The 16,233-nt window shown below is 36.7% G+C and overlaps 1 protein-coding gene across 1 annotated transcript; it reads left to right on the top strand.

Moving 5' to 3' along the window:
* The first annotated feature begins 7 nt into the window (after positions 1–7).
* Positions 8–12,807, top strand: LOC134243332 (ribosome biogenesis protein BMS1 homolog). Its single transcript, XM_062725596.1, has 23 exons — positions 8–57; positions 983–1,215; positions 1,452–1,642; positions 2,116–2,195; positions 2,388–2,576; positions 2,704–2,846; positions 3,238–3,359; positions 3,568–3,767; positions 4,233–4,363; positions 4,467–4,551; positions 4,737–5,382; positions 5,582–5,745; positions 5,935–6,016; positions 6,153–6,254; positions 6,414–6,577; positions 6,931–7,119; positions 7,559–7,739; positions 8,997–9,055; positions 9,587–9,709; positions 10,385–10,532; positions 10,764–10,939; positions 11,587–11,739; positions 12,212–12,807. The coding sequence occupies exons 2-23, from the start codon at positions 1,049–1,051 to the stop codon at positions 12,419–12,421; spliced, it is 3,705 nt and encodes a 1,234-aa protein (XP_062581580.1). The 5' UTR covers positions 8–57; positions 983–1,048; the 3' UTR covers positions 12,422–12,807.
* Positions 12,808–16,233: the final 3,426 nt, after the last annotated feature.

The following is a 16,233-nucleotide window of genomic DNA, read 5'->3' on the forward strand; positions in this document are numbered from 1 at the left end:
TTAAGTAGTATACAGCTTCAGGAAAAAGCTAGACAGTCAGTGCATATTTTGTAAAAGGTTAGCTACTGATCATTTAATCCAAGCAGTAATTAATTTAGTTCATTTCGATTTTTTGAGAAATAATGAACACACGTTGTGAGGTGGTGGTTGATTATGCACACTAAGACTTTCACGTGGCCTGTTAAGTGTTCCATCTCAGAAATTTGGGAATGTTATAGGGTCTGTCTGTTTTTAGTTAAAGGTCTGTTTCTTTATTCAAAACTCTTCAATGTTGCTATTAAAAGTGATGGGAATCGGTAAGAATGTCATAATCGATGATGGTGCTACTGTAGCTTACTAGATCTAATTATCAATTATAATGGGACATTTACATTACAAAGTCCGTCAATTTAGATTAATAAATTGTAAGAATGGGTGAATAACTACTTTTTATGGTGGTCCAGCTGTTGTAAGAACAAGCTGTGTCTTTGGACAAGCCTTAGTCCTTGGGACAATATCGTTCTAGCCATAGAACATTCAGTGAAGTCCAGATGGTTCTTCATTCATTTTGTAGAATCCAAATTATGTATATATTTTGAAATGAGCATTGTTACCCTGGTATGAATACAGTGTCTGTTCATCTGCCCCATTACAATACACTAATAGGTTAATAGACAAGTTATTATTAAGACTGTTACAGTTGTAAAATAAAAAAAACCCATTATTTGGAATAAAAAAGTGTAATCGAGTGTTTGGATTATGCAAGCAATGGACTGATTTTTTATTATATTCGATGATTGGAACATCACTATTGTTATACTATTTAACTCTTAGAATATTTCTTAATTAACTGGGTAATCTGATGTAGGCCTAAATTACATAATGAAAAAACCCTAATTTACTTCCTAAACCAGAAGAGTAAATAAACATTCCAATCACTCTATAATAAGAAAATTGACTTTTTTTCTTTCCTAGGCATGTAATTATATGTGAACTGTTTTAGGTGTGGGGCCTGGTTCTGTTTTGATGAAGACCTACTCAGTTACCTTATGATATAGCATGTAACAAAATGGAGGAAGATGCAAGTCAGAAGAAACACAGAAAGCGACAGGCGGGACCCAAGGCAGTCAAGAAAAAGGCCAAGAATAAACATGAGCAGGATTTAACCCCTCAACAGAGAAACCCTAAAGCCTTCTCTATTCAACATGCTCAGAAAACGGCCAGACTTATTAAGAGGTGCCCACTGATCTCAGTCTTATCTTTCTTGTCTTTGATTAAAAAAAAAACTTTTTATATATTTCTTTTCTATTCAAAAAACATAAAGAATGTTAAACAATGAGATGTATATAGAATAAACATTTCTTTGTCTATAACTTGTTTGAAATGTTTATAATAAATAAAACAAACCGAAATATTACTGTATCACAATCTAAAGTTTATGACCATCTTAAGGAATGTGAATTCCATTTCAGAACACAGGATATACAAACAAAGAAGCAGCACATTCCTGTGGTAGACAGGACACCGCTAGAACCACCGCCGATAGTGGTGGCCATTGTGGGCCCTGCTAAAGTGGGCAAGTCAACCCTGCTACAGTGTATCGTCAAAAACTTCACTAAACAGAGGCTAGCTAATGTCCAGGGACCAGTGACTGTGGTGTCAGGTAAATATCAGCTAACATCTAATAGCTGTTAAATATTGAGATTGTAAATTGAATATAGCTACACTTTATTACACCCCAAAAATGAGTAATTTGATATTCTAAAGAGAGTTTTAAACTACATCTTGTATTCTTAATTTTTTAAAAAATATAAAGAAACTGTTTAGCTAGTTTTGGATTTTTCTACAGTAAAATGCATTAATAGCGAGTGCCAGGGAGGGACATTTTTGCTCCTTTATAAGTGGATTTCAAATTATCATACATTGTATTGGTAAAGCTAACAGTATTTTCATTGCCAGGCGGAATTAGAATCGCTTAACTATAAGTGATCATTCTTTATGAGCAAATTACACTAGATATTATTCAATTTAAAACAGTTGATTCTTCTTCCTTTTAATATTATTTCTATCTGAGTACACTAAGTTTGCCATTGAAAATGGTAGTACTATACTTAATTATTTGATTGAATTCCGCAGGTAAGAGCCGGCGCCTGACCCTGATGGAGTGTAACAATGACATCAACAGCATGATTGACCTAGCCAAAGTCGCCGATCTGGTCAGTGACACAGATAACACAGAGTTTACAAATAACACAGATTAAAGTGAATTTAAACAGTCTAAAAATCTTACATTTCATGCAAGAATAATTAAAGATATATAGATTTAAAATTGATTTGCCCTAAGTTCTGTAGCATGTAATTTTTTATCTTACTAAACAAAATTTTTCTTGTTGTGTTTCTACATGTAGGTATTACTACTAGTTGATGCTAGTTTTGGTTTTGAGATGGAGACTTTTGAGTTCCTGAACATATGCCAGGTGCATGGCTTTCCTCGGATCATGGGGGTGTTGACTCACCTTGATGCTTTCAAAGACAATAAACAAATGAGGAAAACCAAAAAGAGACTAAAACATAGATTTTGGACCGAAGTTTACCAGGTAACATTGCAATACAGACTCATCTGATATAAAGTCTGTTTACTTTGCTACTTGTTGAGTGATACATGTATACTGTTCAAAACAAAACAATTGATACATTGTACTAAATGATGAAAATCTTTTGTAGGGAGCCAAACTGTTTTATCTGTCTGGAATGGTTAATGAGGAATACCAGAAGACAGAGGTCCACAATCTGTGTCGGTTTATCTCGGTGATGAAGTTCCGCCCTCTCCAGTGGAGACTTACTCATCCCTATGTCCTAGTTGACAGGTGCTCCTTAGTTCTTCATACAGTGTGATGATGAAATACATGTACTATTGAATAAGGCAGATTTCTAATATGTTTGTTTTTCTGATATGATACAATACACTGTTCCTTTTGAAAATGTTATGATTTTTTTTTACTGATATACGTAATGTACATATACAGTATGTCTAGTCCAGACGTCAATGGTTCCTTAGAAATTGGTCAGATTAGAGAACATTCTTAGTTAGACAATATTCAGGATTAGACTACATTTTCAGACAATTGAGTTTACTGCAAGGGTCTTCTCTCCATATTACAAGATTTGGGAATACAGCATCCAGATTAGATGCTTAGAAGTTTCATTATAATTAGGAAAAACTTCCATTTGTTTGATTTTGTTATTGACTTATTGTAGGATGGAAGACATCACTGACCCTGAGGCCATTCGACAGAAACCGAAGTGTGACAGGAAGTTGTCTATGTACGGTTATGTCAGAGGGACACACATAAAGAACCATTCTATGATCCACATACCAGGCAAGTGTTCCACAAAAATAATGTATAACACACAAAGAACCATTCTATGATCCACATACCAGGCAAATGTTCCCTAAAATGTCATATAACAACCAATGTCCTGTATAAATCTGAGTAGTACTAAGAAGTAAGTAATGTATACCTCTGATAATACTTCCTACTGTTTAACTTTGATTGGTACTAAGTTCTCTATACTTTTAATCCTTAGGTTGTGGTGATTACTCTATCAGTGACATGCAGAGTTTAAATGACCCCTGCCCAATGCCAGACAAAGAGAAGAAGAGAACTCTCCACGTGAAGGAGAAGTTGATCTATGCTCCGATGTCCGGGGTGGGCGGGGTTATTTACGACAAAGACGCTGTCTACATAGACCTAGGTGGAAGTCATTCTCTCAAACAGAATGAAGAGGTACCAAAGGGGAACTGATCTGTAATATTCTGAATTCATGTTATGACAAGTGCTTTTATTTAAACATTTAAATATATATCATTATTTCTTAATGTATGTTTTAAAATTTGTATATTAATTTACAAGATTATCTGTCTAGAGATTAAAATACAGTCATGTACATGTGACCTGAGAAAGCTCAGTTCAATGGCCCAACAGAAAAGTCCTAGAGAAGATTTAGAGTCCAAGAAACTGAGTTTTGAAGATGCTTGATATCTTATAATTAAAGAATTATTTAACAGATGCAAGAGACACATTGAATATATGAACACTGCAGTACTAGACATCAAAAATGTCAAAACCTAAAATGCATATCCTATGTCATATCAACCTAAGCCCCTTAACGGGGTATTCCACTTTTAAGGCTGCATTCTCAAATTACTGTCCAAAGCTATTCATTGATTCTGTATTGTGACTCATTTTCAGGAACCTGAGGCCCCTATGAATGAACTGGTTGCTTCCCTCATGAATGTCAACAATCCATTGGACGAGAAAATGACCTCCAGTCACATGACCTTGTTCTCCAATGCTGCTCCAATCACAGAGGCAGACGTACTGTATGTTAGAATGAAGTCACCTTGATATTTAAATATTTTGATTTTAAGATATGAAAAATTTTTCTTAAGATGTAATAAATAAATGTTCATGTTTATTTCTTAGAGAGGAGGATAATTCAGATGATGATGAGGGAAGAATTCGTCGTTTGGCCGAATTTGATCTTGAAACTGATCACAAGCAGGGAAAGGTACTTTGTACTGACTCATAAGTTAGAATGCCGCATGACAGCACAACTATAACCTTGAAGTTTTATGCTTCATTTGTGGCTATATGAAACTATTTTTTTTAGGGTATTAAAGAATTTTCAGACATGTTTGACAGAATGTAATTATAGATAAACAAAAGTCAGAACTGATACCATTTAATTTGTAGCAGACAGAGGACTTGGTATTTGATGACAGTGATGAAGAGGATTCATTCAGTCTCTTTTCAAATTCTGTTAAAAAACAATCTGTGACTAAATCTAAACAGTTAGAGCGTACTCGTGGAGAATCTGACTCCGGATCAGGGAGTGACTCTGACATGGAGGTTAATGACGGGGAAGAGGGAAATTCTCAAACAAAGGAGGAAGGTAGCTCTGATTCTGAAGAGGAAGAAATAGTAAAGAAAAAACCCAAATTATCAAGGACTCAGGACAATGTAAAATCTGGTGATTCTTCTAAAGTTCTTGGTGCTAGTGAGATTAAACATGAAAAGGAGAAAAGAACATCCAGTAAAAAGTTATACATTGGAAATGATGACGATGATAATAACGATGATTCTGATAGTCCTGGGGATGATGAAGGCAGTGAAGAGGAGGAAGATGATGAAGACAGTGGTGAAGATGACTCTGATGAAGGTTCAGAAGAAGAAGACGATGAAGATGATGATGATAATGAAGATGATGATAGCAGTGGGGATGAGGATGAAGAAGAAGGACACTTAAAATGGAAGGCCAACATAGCTGCAGCAGCCGCAGAATCCTTCAGAAGGAGGCAGTCAGAGAGGATTAACTATAGGAAGCTTATTTATGGTAAAGGTGAGTATGTCAGTTCCTTTCAAAGTGGTTCGATCTTCAGCAGCAGTAAAAGTTGACTTTTGTCCACAGAAATTTTTTTTCTGCATCTTTATTTGTGATGCATGTGCTATAAAACATCAACTGTTCTTGAAAAAGGAGGAATATTTTCAGTTTTAGAATTGTTTGTTATGGTATAATTCAATGTTTTCTTTCTTTTCAGGCGAGGAAGAGCAGAAGGAGGTAGAGGAAGAGGAAGATGATTTGGGAGGATTATTCAAAGTCTTGAAAAAGAATGATGAGAAAGGAAATCCTAAACTAACAGCTAACATGACAGACAGTTCTAAGTGTGTGCCTGACAAACTACAGGACTGGGAGATAGAGGAGGTAGGAAATATTACACCAAAAACAGGGGTGGGGGGAAGTTTGAAAAATTGTTCCACAGGACTGGGAAATTGTAATCATTCCAGCAAGGGTGTAGCAGTTGGGGAGGGTGTGTTGTGCCAAATTGTAGTACTGGAAGTGGTCTACATTGTCTGATATGTTCTACATTGATTTGTGTCTCTAACTTCACAGGTGCAGGATTTGATCAGAGATTGCTTTGTGACAGGAGAATGGGAAAAGAGTGAGGATGCTCAAGCTCTACTAGACCAAGATGGTTAGGATAACTGTTTCTACTGTTACTGTGTTCAATCATATACAATTAGAACTGTGCTTGGGGCTTATAGCATATGATTGGTATTCAGAAGGGTTTGTTTCTTGTAATAATTTAAAAAATTGACAAAATTTTACAGATGAACTGTATGGAGACTTTGAGGATCTAGAAACTGGAGAGGTTCACCATGGAGACGGAGAAGAGGAAGAAGAGGATGAGGATGAAGAGGATGATGATGATGGTATGGTTTTTTTTCTAATAATAGGATCTAATAGATCACAAAAGACCTCGGATGTTTACATAACTTGTAAAATCATTTCATTTTTCTCTAGATGTAAAATTATTTTTTTGGACATCCCTTTTATGTCTCAAAATTGAAATAGATAAGTTCTTTTGTCAGGGGATCCATCAAAGAAGAAGAAAACAAAGGCTCAGAAGTCAGCAATGGAGAGAAGAATGGAGAAGAAAGAGAAGCTTAAGGAATTATTTGACAAAGAGTATGACATGAAGGCAGATAACGAGTTCTATGAGAACTGGAAACAGGAGAATGAGGAACAAGCCAAGGTTTGATATGAACATCTTGGGCTCGTGAAAAAATAACTAAAATGATATATTTTTGATGTGCACAATAATCCTGCTCTTATAAATTACTGTAATAGCACAATAGACAATAACCTTATAGTCTATTTCGTCAAAACTTGTGTGGAAGGGTTTAAAATAAAGTTAGAACTATACAGACCTGGCTCTGGGGCCATAAAACTTAGCTGAGCTCACTTTTGATTTCAGTCTCACTTTTACAAAAGGAATATATGAGGTTGAAAAGTAAAAATGAGATAAAAAGTGAGTTCATCTAAGTTTCATGGGCCTGGAGCCTGAGGAAACTCGGAATGATTTATATGAAATTCCTAACATTTCAGTTGAATCGAGCGGAGTTTGAGAACATGGATGACAGCCTACGTGTGGGGTACGAGGGCTTCAGACCGGGGATGTATGTCAGGGTAGAGCTAGAGAGACTGCCATGTGAACTTGTCGAGAACTTTGATGCCACGTACCCCCTCATCCTGGGGGGACAACAGAGTGTGGAGGGGAACATTGGATATGTACAGGTAAATACAGAGTGTGGAGGGGAACATTGGATATTTACAGGTACATGTTCAATTATAATGGGCGATACATACTGAACGTGTGCTGTGTGTGGACTGGAATGGCAATATGTTAGGCCCCTTTCTTTCAGGCTATATTTCTTTGTTCTTAAAAAAAAATATACAAAAAAAATTTAATGTTCTTAAAAAAAAATATACCAAAAAAATTTAACAACCTTCTTTTATTCAGAATGTTTCTTGTTGCATGTCATATTCACCTACATGTATGTATATTATGTATTGGGTAGAATGTTTCCTTGAATAAAAGATATGATGCTTACAGAGAACATAAACAGCTTTACAGTGTTTGATTTTCTATTAAGCTACATATGACCTGTATATTTATAGACCTGTTTTATTAAGTTACATATGACCTGTATATTTATATACCTGTTCTATTTAGACTCGAATGAAGAAGCATAGATGGTACAAGAAGATCCTGAAGAGTCGAAATCCTCTAATTATCTCCCTTGGATGGCGGAGATTTCAGTCCATTCCTTTATACTCCATACAGGACCACAACTTCAGAAATCGTCTTCTCAAGTACACCCCGCAACATCTCCACTGTCATGCCTGCTTCTGGGGTAAGTCTTCTTAAGTACACCCCACAACATCTCCACTGTCATCCTGCTTCTGGGGTAAGTATTCTTAAGTACCCCCCGCAATATCTCGCTTCTGGGGTAAGTCTTCTTAAGTACACCCCACAACATCTCCACTGTCATGCCTGCTTCTGGGGTAAGTCTTCTTAAGTACACCCCACAACATCTCCACTGTCATGCCTGCTTCTGGGGTAAGTAAAGAACGGGCTCATCTAAAGCTCAATCTGAAGAGAGATTCTTCCTAAGTTGTACCTGTAACCATAGTATAGCATTACATTGATATCCTTATACCCATATCACTACACTAAATGACCTATTTGTTACTGTATAGGGGGAAAATAACTCACAGTGTTAATATTCGCTTTATTCACAGAGTTAATAAATCCGTGAAATCAAGAAACAGTGAATAAGCTTTCAATAATTGAAATGTTTTATGTGGAAAACTGAGAATAGACTAAGATAGGTATATGTACATACAATGCATGGTCATTCAGTAATTATTACGACTAGTACTTTTCATTCAATTATCACATTTTTTATTTTAATTCAAATAAGCAGCTAATAACCTGTATTTTTTGTTAAAGAGCTGTTTTAATAACCAACGCTACATGATTTATCAATCAGAACACAAGGGTTTACACTTTTTTGATTATCCATGCGTAACTAACGTTTCCACATGTATTTCTTACCTGCATTATTATGTGAGTAGTTTTTATCGACATTTTCAATTTTGTTTAAAAAATATCATTCGAAAAACTATCGAACTTGTTGAAGATATGGAAGAATGTTATTACGTCGACCGACAATAACACATTTATTACATTTTTTTTCACTGCTATGTGTTATTTCTTCGGAAAGATCTTTGGGTGTACATGCACTCATCGTAAAAGTACACATGAAAGTTATTCGATGCCTATAGTAAAAGACTTTAAACAACGGCCCTTCTTTTGATCAGTTGGCAACTACCTACTAAATCATTAACCTATCCTGTTGTTCGTGAAATGAATACATCACACTAAATTATTTCATTCTAGCTATTAAAACTATGGATTATAGGATAAAGACAAGGGAGGTAACTTCCATTATATACCGATTCCACAAATTCAACAAACCGTGATCGTGTCCAAGGAGAAAAAAAAAACGTGAAAATAACAACCCGTGAAATTAATCCCCTATACTGTATTTGTAGGTCCTACATGTATTAAACCACAGTAAATACATTAACTTGTTATTTATTTGTAGGTCCTATTACACCACAAGGCACAGGGTTACTTGCTGTAGAATGTGTAGCAGGAAAGGAGGTAGGTTTTCCTATTTGTAGGTCCTAACAACTTGTTTATACCACAGTAAATATAACTGTATTTTAGGTCAGTAAATTTTATCCTATTACACCACAGTAAATACAGTAACTTGTCTGTTATTTGTAGGTCCTATTACACCACAGTAAATACAGTAACTTGTTTTAAGGTCCTATTACACCACAGTAAATACATTAACTTGTTATTTATTTGTAGGTCCTATTACACCACAAGGCACAGGGTTACTTGCTGTAGAATGTGTAGCAGGAAAGGAGGTAGGTTTTCCTAGGATCCAAAACTTGTTTATAAGTATAAACTGTTTTTATGTCATTGTAAATTTTATCAACTGTAGAGGAAAAGAACATGATAATGGAGCTTTTACAACCTAGCTTAAGGATTGCTACCTTTTAAAGTACATATACATGTAGGTTCTCCTTATCCATGTCTCTTAAACTATTTAACTTACACTGTACAGCTCAGCTTTAGAATTTATATTTTGAAATGGACTCTTTTATGTTTATAACCTGTTTACAGCCTGGGTTTAGGATTGCTGCCACAGGTGTTGTGCTGGAGCTGGATAAATCAATACAAATTGTTAAGAAACTGAAACTGACAGGCACACCTTATAAAATCTACAAGAAAACAGCATTTATTAAGGTAAGACTCAGCTGTTTTTACCTGTAAAGAAGATTAAATCTCACTATGTTTACTCTTGTTGAAATGAAAATTATAGAATGGACTTAATTGTTTTCAGTTTTTCAGTTCTAAAGGTGTAGAAATGATAAATGCTCTGTTACAATTTTTTTTTTTTTACCAAGCCTTTCTGGGTATTCTGGGGTAATGAGAATAAAAATTTGTTGTACGAAAGAACACCCACTCCCAAGGATAAAATGCTAAGAAATAATGAAAACATGTCTTGCCCTTTTTCTACTTAACATTAATGAAAACTTGTTTACAAAAAGGAAGTTTTGTTTAAAATTCTTTTGTTTGCCAAAAAGAAATTTAAATTCTGTATTCTTAAAGTTAGAAGGTCTATACCTGATTACAAAAAAGGTATTTTTAAAAATTCTCTTGTTTTTAATACATGTATTTAGCAAGTCAAGCTAGAATTTAAGGTAAAAAATATGAATGTTTCATCAGATTCTATTTCATATGTAATGTTGAAGTCAGTTCCTAAAGAAAGTGAAATGTTATACCACATTGTGCTTTTACTAGGTGATTTATCTGTTTTCTAAAAAAAGTATATGTTTTTAAGTATTGCAAATATTTTATGAAAATTTTTTAATTGTTTTATAAAGCTACAGTTATAAATATTTTTTTGTAATTATCTAGGGCATGTTTAACTCCATTCTGGAAGTTACTAAGTTTGAGGGAGCTAAGCTGAGGACAGTCAGCGGGATCCGAGGACAGGTGAAGAAGGCGCTGAGGAATCCAGAAGGAGCGTTCAGGGCCACGTTCGAGGACAAGATCCTCCTCAGTGGTAACAGGATTACACGATTCGCGGCGATTGAGAATCAAATCAAAATAAAGCTTGAAACCTATACTGTAGATAAGAAGTTGCTGATTAAGAGTTTAAGTTGAATTTTGCAAGCATTGAAATTAAGACAGTTGTGTTTTATTTAGACATTGCTTATTTGATTTTAGTGTATATTATAAGAGTAATTTTTTTTATTGAATTGAATTAATTTAATTTATTTTGTACCATTTCCAGACATAGTGTTCATGAGGACTTGGTACCCTGTGGAGGTACCCCAGTTTTATGCCACTGTGACCTCCCTGTTGCTACCCCCAGCAGAGAAGGCAGCCTGGGTGGGAATGAAGACTCTGGGACAACTAAAGAGAGAGAAAAATATAGCAGCCCCAGCCAGGGAGGATTCATTGTACAAGGTCTGTGTCACTGTTACATACATAAATACTTAGAGAAAAATATAGCAGCCCCAGCCAGGGAGGATTCATTGTACAAGGTCTGTGTCTCTGTTATATACATAAATACTTATAGCGAAAAATATAGCTTCCCCAGTGAGGGAGGATTCATTGTACAAGGTCTGTGTCACTGTTATATACATAAATACTTAGAGAAAAATATAGCTTCCCCAGTGAGGGAGGATTCAATGTACAAGGTCAGTGTGTCTGTGATATTCATAAATACTAAAAGAAAAATATAGCAATGTCAGTTAGGGAGGATTCATTGTACAAGGTCAGTGTCTCTGTGATATTCATAAATACTAAAAGAAAAATATAGCAATGTCAGTTAGGGAGGATTCATTGTACAAGGTCTGTTTGTCTGTGATTTACATAAATACTTAAAGAAAAATATAGCAATATTATAATTCAAATATAAATAGCAGCCTGGGTGAGCAAGGATTCATTTTACAAAGTCTGTGGTTTAGAAAATTTATACTGTAAAATGAGCTTCAGATTTGTCATTTTGGATATCTGTTAGGTACGTGCATGATAATTCTTTCTATTCAACTTAGGTTTATCTTTATCACAACATCATGGTCATTTGAAAGCTTTATTAATTTGCTTTGCAGCCTGTTGAAAGAAAAAAGAGATATGAGCCAAAACTTAAAATCCCCAAGGAGCTCCAGAAGATGTTGCCATTTAAGGACACACCAAAGAGTGTGAAAGAGAAGGAGGACCCGTACAAAAGAGTGGCAGTCATTCTGGAGCCGCACGAAGCAAAGGTAAGCTACGTAGATCATACAAAGGTAAGCAGTAGATCATACAAAGGTAAGCTACGTAGATCATACAAAGGTAAGCTACTTAGATCATACAAAGGTAAGCTACTTAGATCATACAATCAAATGTGAAATGGATTTGGATTGATACTCCATTACTGGAACATTTAACTAAAAATTTATCCTCTTCCTTAGGCAATATCCATTTGCATTTCCCAAAAACCTGTGGAAAATTGAATGTTTGTTACTTGAGAATTGAACATAATTATATTTAATGATTCAGATTAAACAGAATTTTTCCGAAGGAACACAAAATTTATTCTTATGAAAATTTTCAACCAAAATTTCATCATTCCATCAATTATCTTTAAAAGTAGATTCAAATTGTTTCTAGAGCTGCATTTACACTGCATATATTTTTCCTAAAAATAAGGCACAATATACAGAGCTATTAATATGTCTTAACCTTTTATTTTAGGTCAACAAACTGATGAAGATGGTTAAGAACCTGTATCAACACAAAATGAGGTCAGACAAAATGAGAATGAGAGAAAGGGTGACTAAACACCAGAAAGAAATGGAGAGGATTGGGGCGCTGAAGTCTCGGAAACAAAAACAAGTCAAAAAGGACATCTACCGAGCTCTGGGCAAACTGGAGAAACAGAAGAACAAATACAAGAAAGACTGAGGAACATACCACCTTAAACAAAGCCTAAGGGAAGAAGAAAAGCTGCCATGCATACCTCCAAAATCTGAAATGGACAATGGATACTTAAATGTTTACCTGAAAAAATAGGAAAGTGAAGTAATTGACTGTTACATTCATGAAAAATTAAATGAAATTCCAAATGCCAGGGGAAAAAAAAAAATCAACACCATAAGTCTAGTGCCTTTTAACAGATTATGATCCTGTAGTAGGATGATGTGAAATACTATATATAATGCAAAGATGTACATGTATAAAACAGAACTCAAAATCTATGTGTTATTTGCATTCCATCCATCATGAAAATAATGATTATTCACTTTCTAGATTACAACAGAAAAGTTGCGATAATAAAAGTGTAAAAGCTCTGCCTATGTTACTGATATAGATCCATAAACAGTTCCTTCCTCCTGTTACTGATATAGATCCTCACACAGTTCCCTCCTCCTGTTAACTGATATAGATCCTCACACAGTTCCTTCCTCCTGTTACTCCAGTATTATGTTACTGATATAGATCCTCACACAGTTCCCTCCTCCTGTTAACTGATATAGATCCTCACACAGTTCCTTCCTCCTGTTACCGATATAGATCCTCACACAGTTCCTTCCTCCTGTTACTGATATAGATCCTCACACAGTTCCTTCCTCCTGTTACTCCAGTATTGAGGCTTTAAGTTTTCTCTCTGCTCTGCCTATGTTCCTACCGTTACTCCAGTATTATGTTACTGATATAGATCCTCACACAATTCCTTCCTCCTGTTACTCCAGTGCTGATGCTTTAAGTTTTCTCTCTGCTCTGCCTATGTTCCTACCGTTACTCCAGTATTATGTTACTGATATAGATCCTCACACAATTCCTTCCTCCTGTTACTCCAGTACTGATGCTTTAAGTTTTCTCTCTGCTCTGCCTATGTTACTGATATAGATCCTCACACAGTTCCCTCCTCCTGTTACTGATATGGATCCTCACACAGTTCCCTCCTCCTGTTACTGATATGGATCCTCACACAGTTCCCTCCTCCTGTTACTGATATGGATCCTCACACAGTTCCCTCCTCCTGTTACTCCAGTATTATGTTACTGATATAGATCCTCACACAGTTCCTTCCTCCTGTTACTGATATAGATCCCCACACAGTTCCTTCCTCCTGTTAACTGATATAGATCCTCACACAGTTCCTTCCTCCTGTTACTGATATAGATCCTCACACAGTTCCTTCCTCCTGTTACTGATACAGATCCTCACACAGTTCCCTCCTCCTGTTACTCCAGTATTATGTTACTGATATAGATCCTCACACAGTTCCTTCCTCCTGTTACCGATATAGATCCTCACACAGTTCCTTCCTCCTGTTACTGATGATATAGATCCTCACACAGTTCCTTCCTCCTGTTACTGATATAGATCCTCACACAGTTCCCTCCTCCTGTTAACTGATATAGATCCTCACACAGTTACTCCAGTGCTGATGCTTTAAGTTTTCTCTCTGCTCTGCCTATGTTCCTACCGTTACTCCAGTATTATGTTACTGATATAGATCCTCACACAGTTCCTTCCTCCTGTTACTCCAGTACTGAGGCTTTAAGTTCTCTCTCTGCTCTGCCTATGTTCCTCCTGTTACTCCAGTATTATGTTACTGATATAGATCCTCACACAATTCCTTCCTCCTGTTAACTCCAGTACTGAGGCTTTAAGTTTTCTCTCTGCTCTGCCTATGTTACTGATATAGATCCTCACACAGTTCCCTCCTCCTGTTACTGATATAGATCCTCACACAGTTCCCTCCTCCTGTTAACTGATATAGATCCTCACACATTTCCCTCTCCTGTTACTGATATAGATCCTCACACAGTTGTCCTCCTGTTGCCGATATAGATCCTCACACAGTTCCCTCCTCCTGTTACTGATATAGATCCTCACACAGTTCCCTCCTCCTGTTAACTGATATAGATCCTCACACATTTCCCTCCTCCTGTTACTGATATAGATCCTCACACAGTTCCTTCCTCCTGTTACCGATATAGATCCTCACACAGTTCCTTCCTCCTGTTACTGATATAGATCCTCACACAGTTCCTTCCTCCTGTTACTCCAGTGCTGATGCTTTAAGTTTTCTCTCTGCTCTGCCTATGTTCCTACCGTTACTCCAGTATTATGTTACTGATATAGATCCTCACACAGTTCCTTCCTCCTGTTACTCCAGTGCTGATGCTTTAAGTTTTCTCTCTGCTCTGCCTATGTTCCTACCGTTACTCCAGTATTATGTTACTGATATAGATCCTCACACAATTCCTTCCTCCTGTTACTCCAGTACTGAGGCTTTAAGTTCTCTCTCTGCTCTGCCTATGTTACTGATATAGATCCTCACACAGTTCCCTCCTCCTGTTACTGATATAGATCCTCACACAGTTCCCTCCTCCTGTTAACTGATATAGATCCTCACACAGTTCCCTCCTCCTGTTACTGATATAGATCCTCACACAGTTCCCTCCTCCTGTTACTCCAGTATTATGTTACTGATATAGATCCTCACACAGTTCCTTCCTCCTGTTACTGATATAGATCCCCACACAGTTCCTTCCTCCTGTTACTGATGATATAGATCCTCACACAGTTCCTTCCTCCTGTTACTGATATAGATCCTCACACAGTTCCTTCCTCCTGTTACTCCAGTACTGAGGCTTTAAGTTCTCTCTCTGCTCTGCCTATGTTCCTCCTGTTACTCCAGTATTATGTTACTGATATAGATCCTCACACAATTCCTTCCTCCTGTTAACTCCAGTACTGAGGCTTTAAGTTTTCTCTCTGCTCTGCCTATGTTACTGATATAGATCCTCACACAGTTCCCTCCTCCTGTTACTGATATAGATCCTCACACAGTTCCCTCCTCCTGTTACTGATATAGATCCTCACACAGTTCCCTCCTCCTGTTAACTGATATAGATCCTCACACAGTTCCCTCCTCCTGTTACTGATATAGATCCTCACACAGTTCCCTCCTCCTGTTACTCCAGTATTATGTTACTGATATAGATCCTCACACAGTTCCTTCCTCCTGTTACTGATATAGATCCCCACACAGTTCCTTCCTCCTGTTACTGATGATATAGATCCTCACACAGTTCCTTCCTCCTGTTACTGATATAGATCCTCACACAGTTCCTTCCTCCTGTTACTCCAGTATTATGTTACTGATATAGATCCTCACACAGTTCCTTCCTCCTGTTACTCCAGTATTATGTTACTGATATAGATCCTCACACAGTTCCTTCCTCCTGTTACTCCAGTACTGAGGCTTTAAGTTTTCTCTCTGCTCTGCCTATGTTACTGTATAGATCCTCACACAGTTCCTTCCTCCTGTTACTCCAGTACTGAGGCTTTAAGTTCTCTCTCTGCTCTGCCTATGTTCCTCCTGTTACTCCAGTATTATGTTACTGATATAGATCCTCACACAATTCCTTCCTCCTGTTAACTCCAGTACTGAGGCTTTAAGTTTTCTCTCTGCTCTGCCTATGTTACTGATATAGATCCTCACACAGTTCCCTCCTCCTGTTACTGATATAGATCCTCACACAGTTCCCTCCTTCTGTTAACTGATATAGATCCTCACACATTTCCCTCCTCCTGTTACTGATATAGATCCTCACACAGTTCCTTCCTCCTGTTACCGATATAGATCCTCACACAGTTCCCTCCTCCTTTTACTGATATAGATCCTCACACAGTTCCCTCCTCCTGTTACTCCAGTACTGAGGCTTTAAGTTCTCTCTCTGACAGAGATGTATTATTTC

Source organism: Saccostrea cucullata, unplaced genomic scaffold (genome assembly GCF_032062105.1).
Source record: "Saccostrea cucullata isolate Sc308-1 unplaced genomic scaffold, CSIRO_AGI_Scuc_v1 ctg133, whole genome shotgun sequence".
Lineage (NCBI taxonomy): Eukaryota > Metazoa > Mollusca > Bivalvia > Ostreida > Ostreidae > Saccostrea > Saccostrea cuccullata.

What these genes read in the sequence shown, in the direction of transcription:
- LOC134243332 (XM_062725596.1), top strand. Translation starts at nt 1,049, where the DNA reads ATGGAGGAAGATGCAAGTCAGAAGAAACACAGAAAGCGACAGGCGGGA. An exon ending in TTTGGACCGAAGTTTACCAG is followed by an intron (nt 2,577 to 2,703) that starts GTAACATTGCAA and finishes AATCTTTTGTAG; the next exon opens with GGAGCCAAACTGTTTTATCT. An exon ending in AGAAAACAGCATTTATTAAG is followed by an intron (nt 9,710 to 10,384) that starts GTAAGACTCAGC and finishes GTAATTATCTAG; the next exon opens with GGCATGTTTAACTCCATTCT.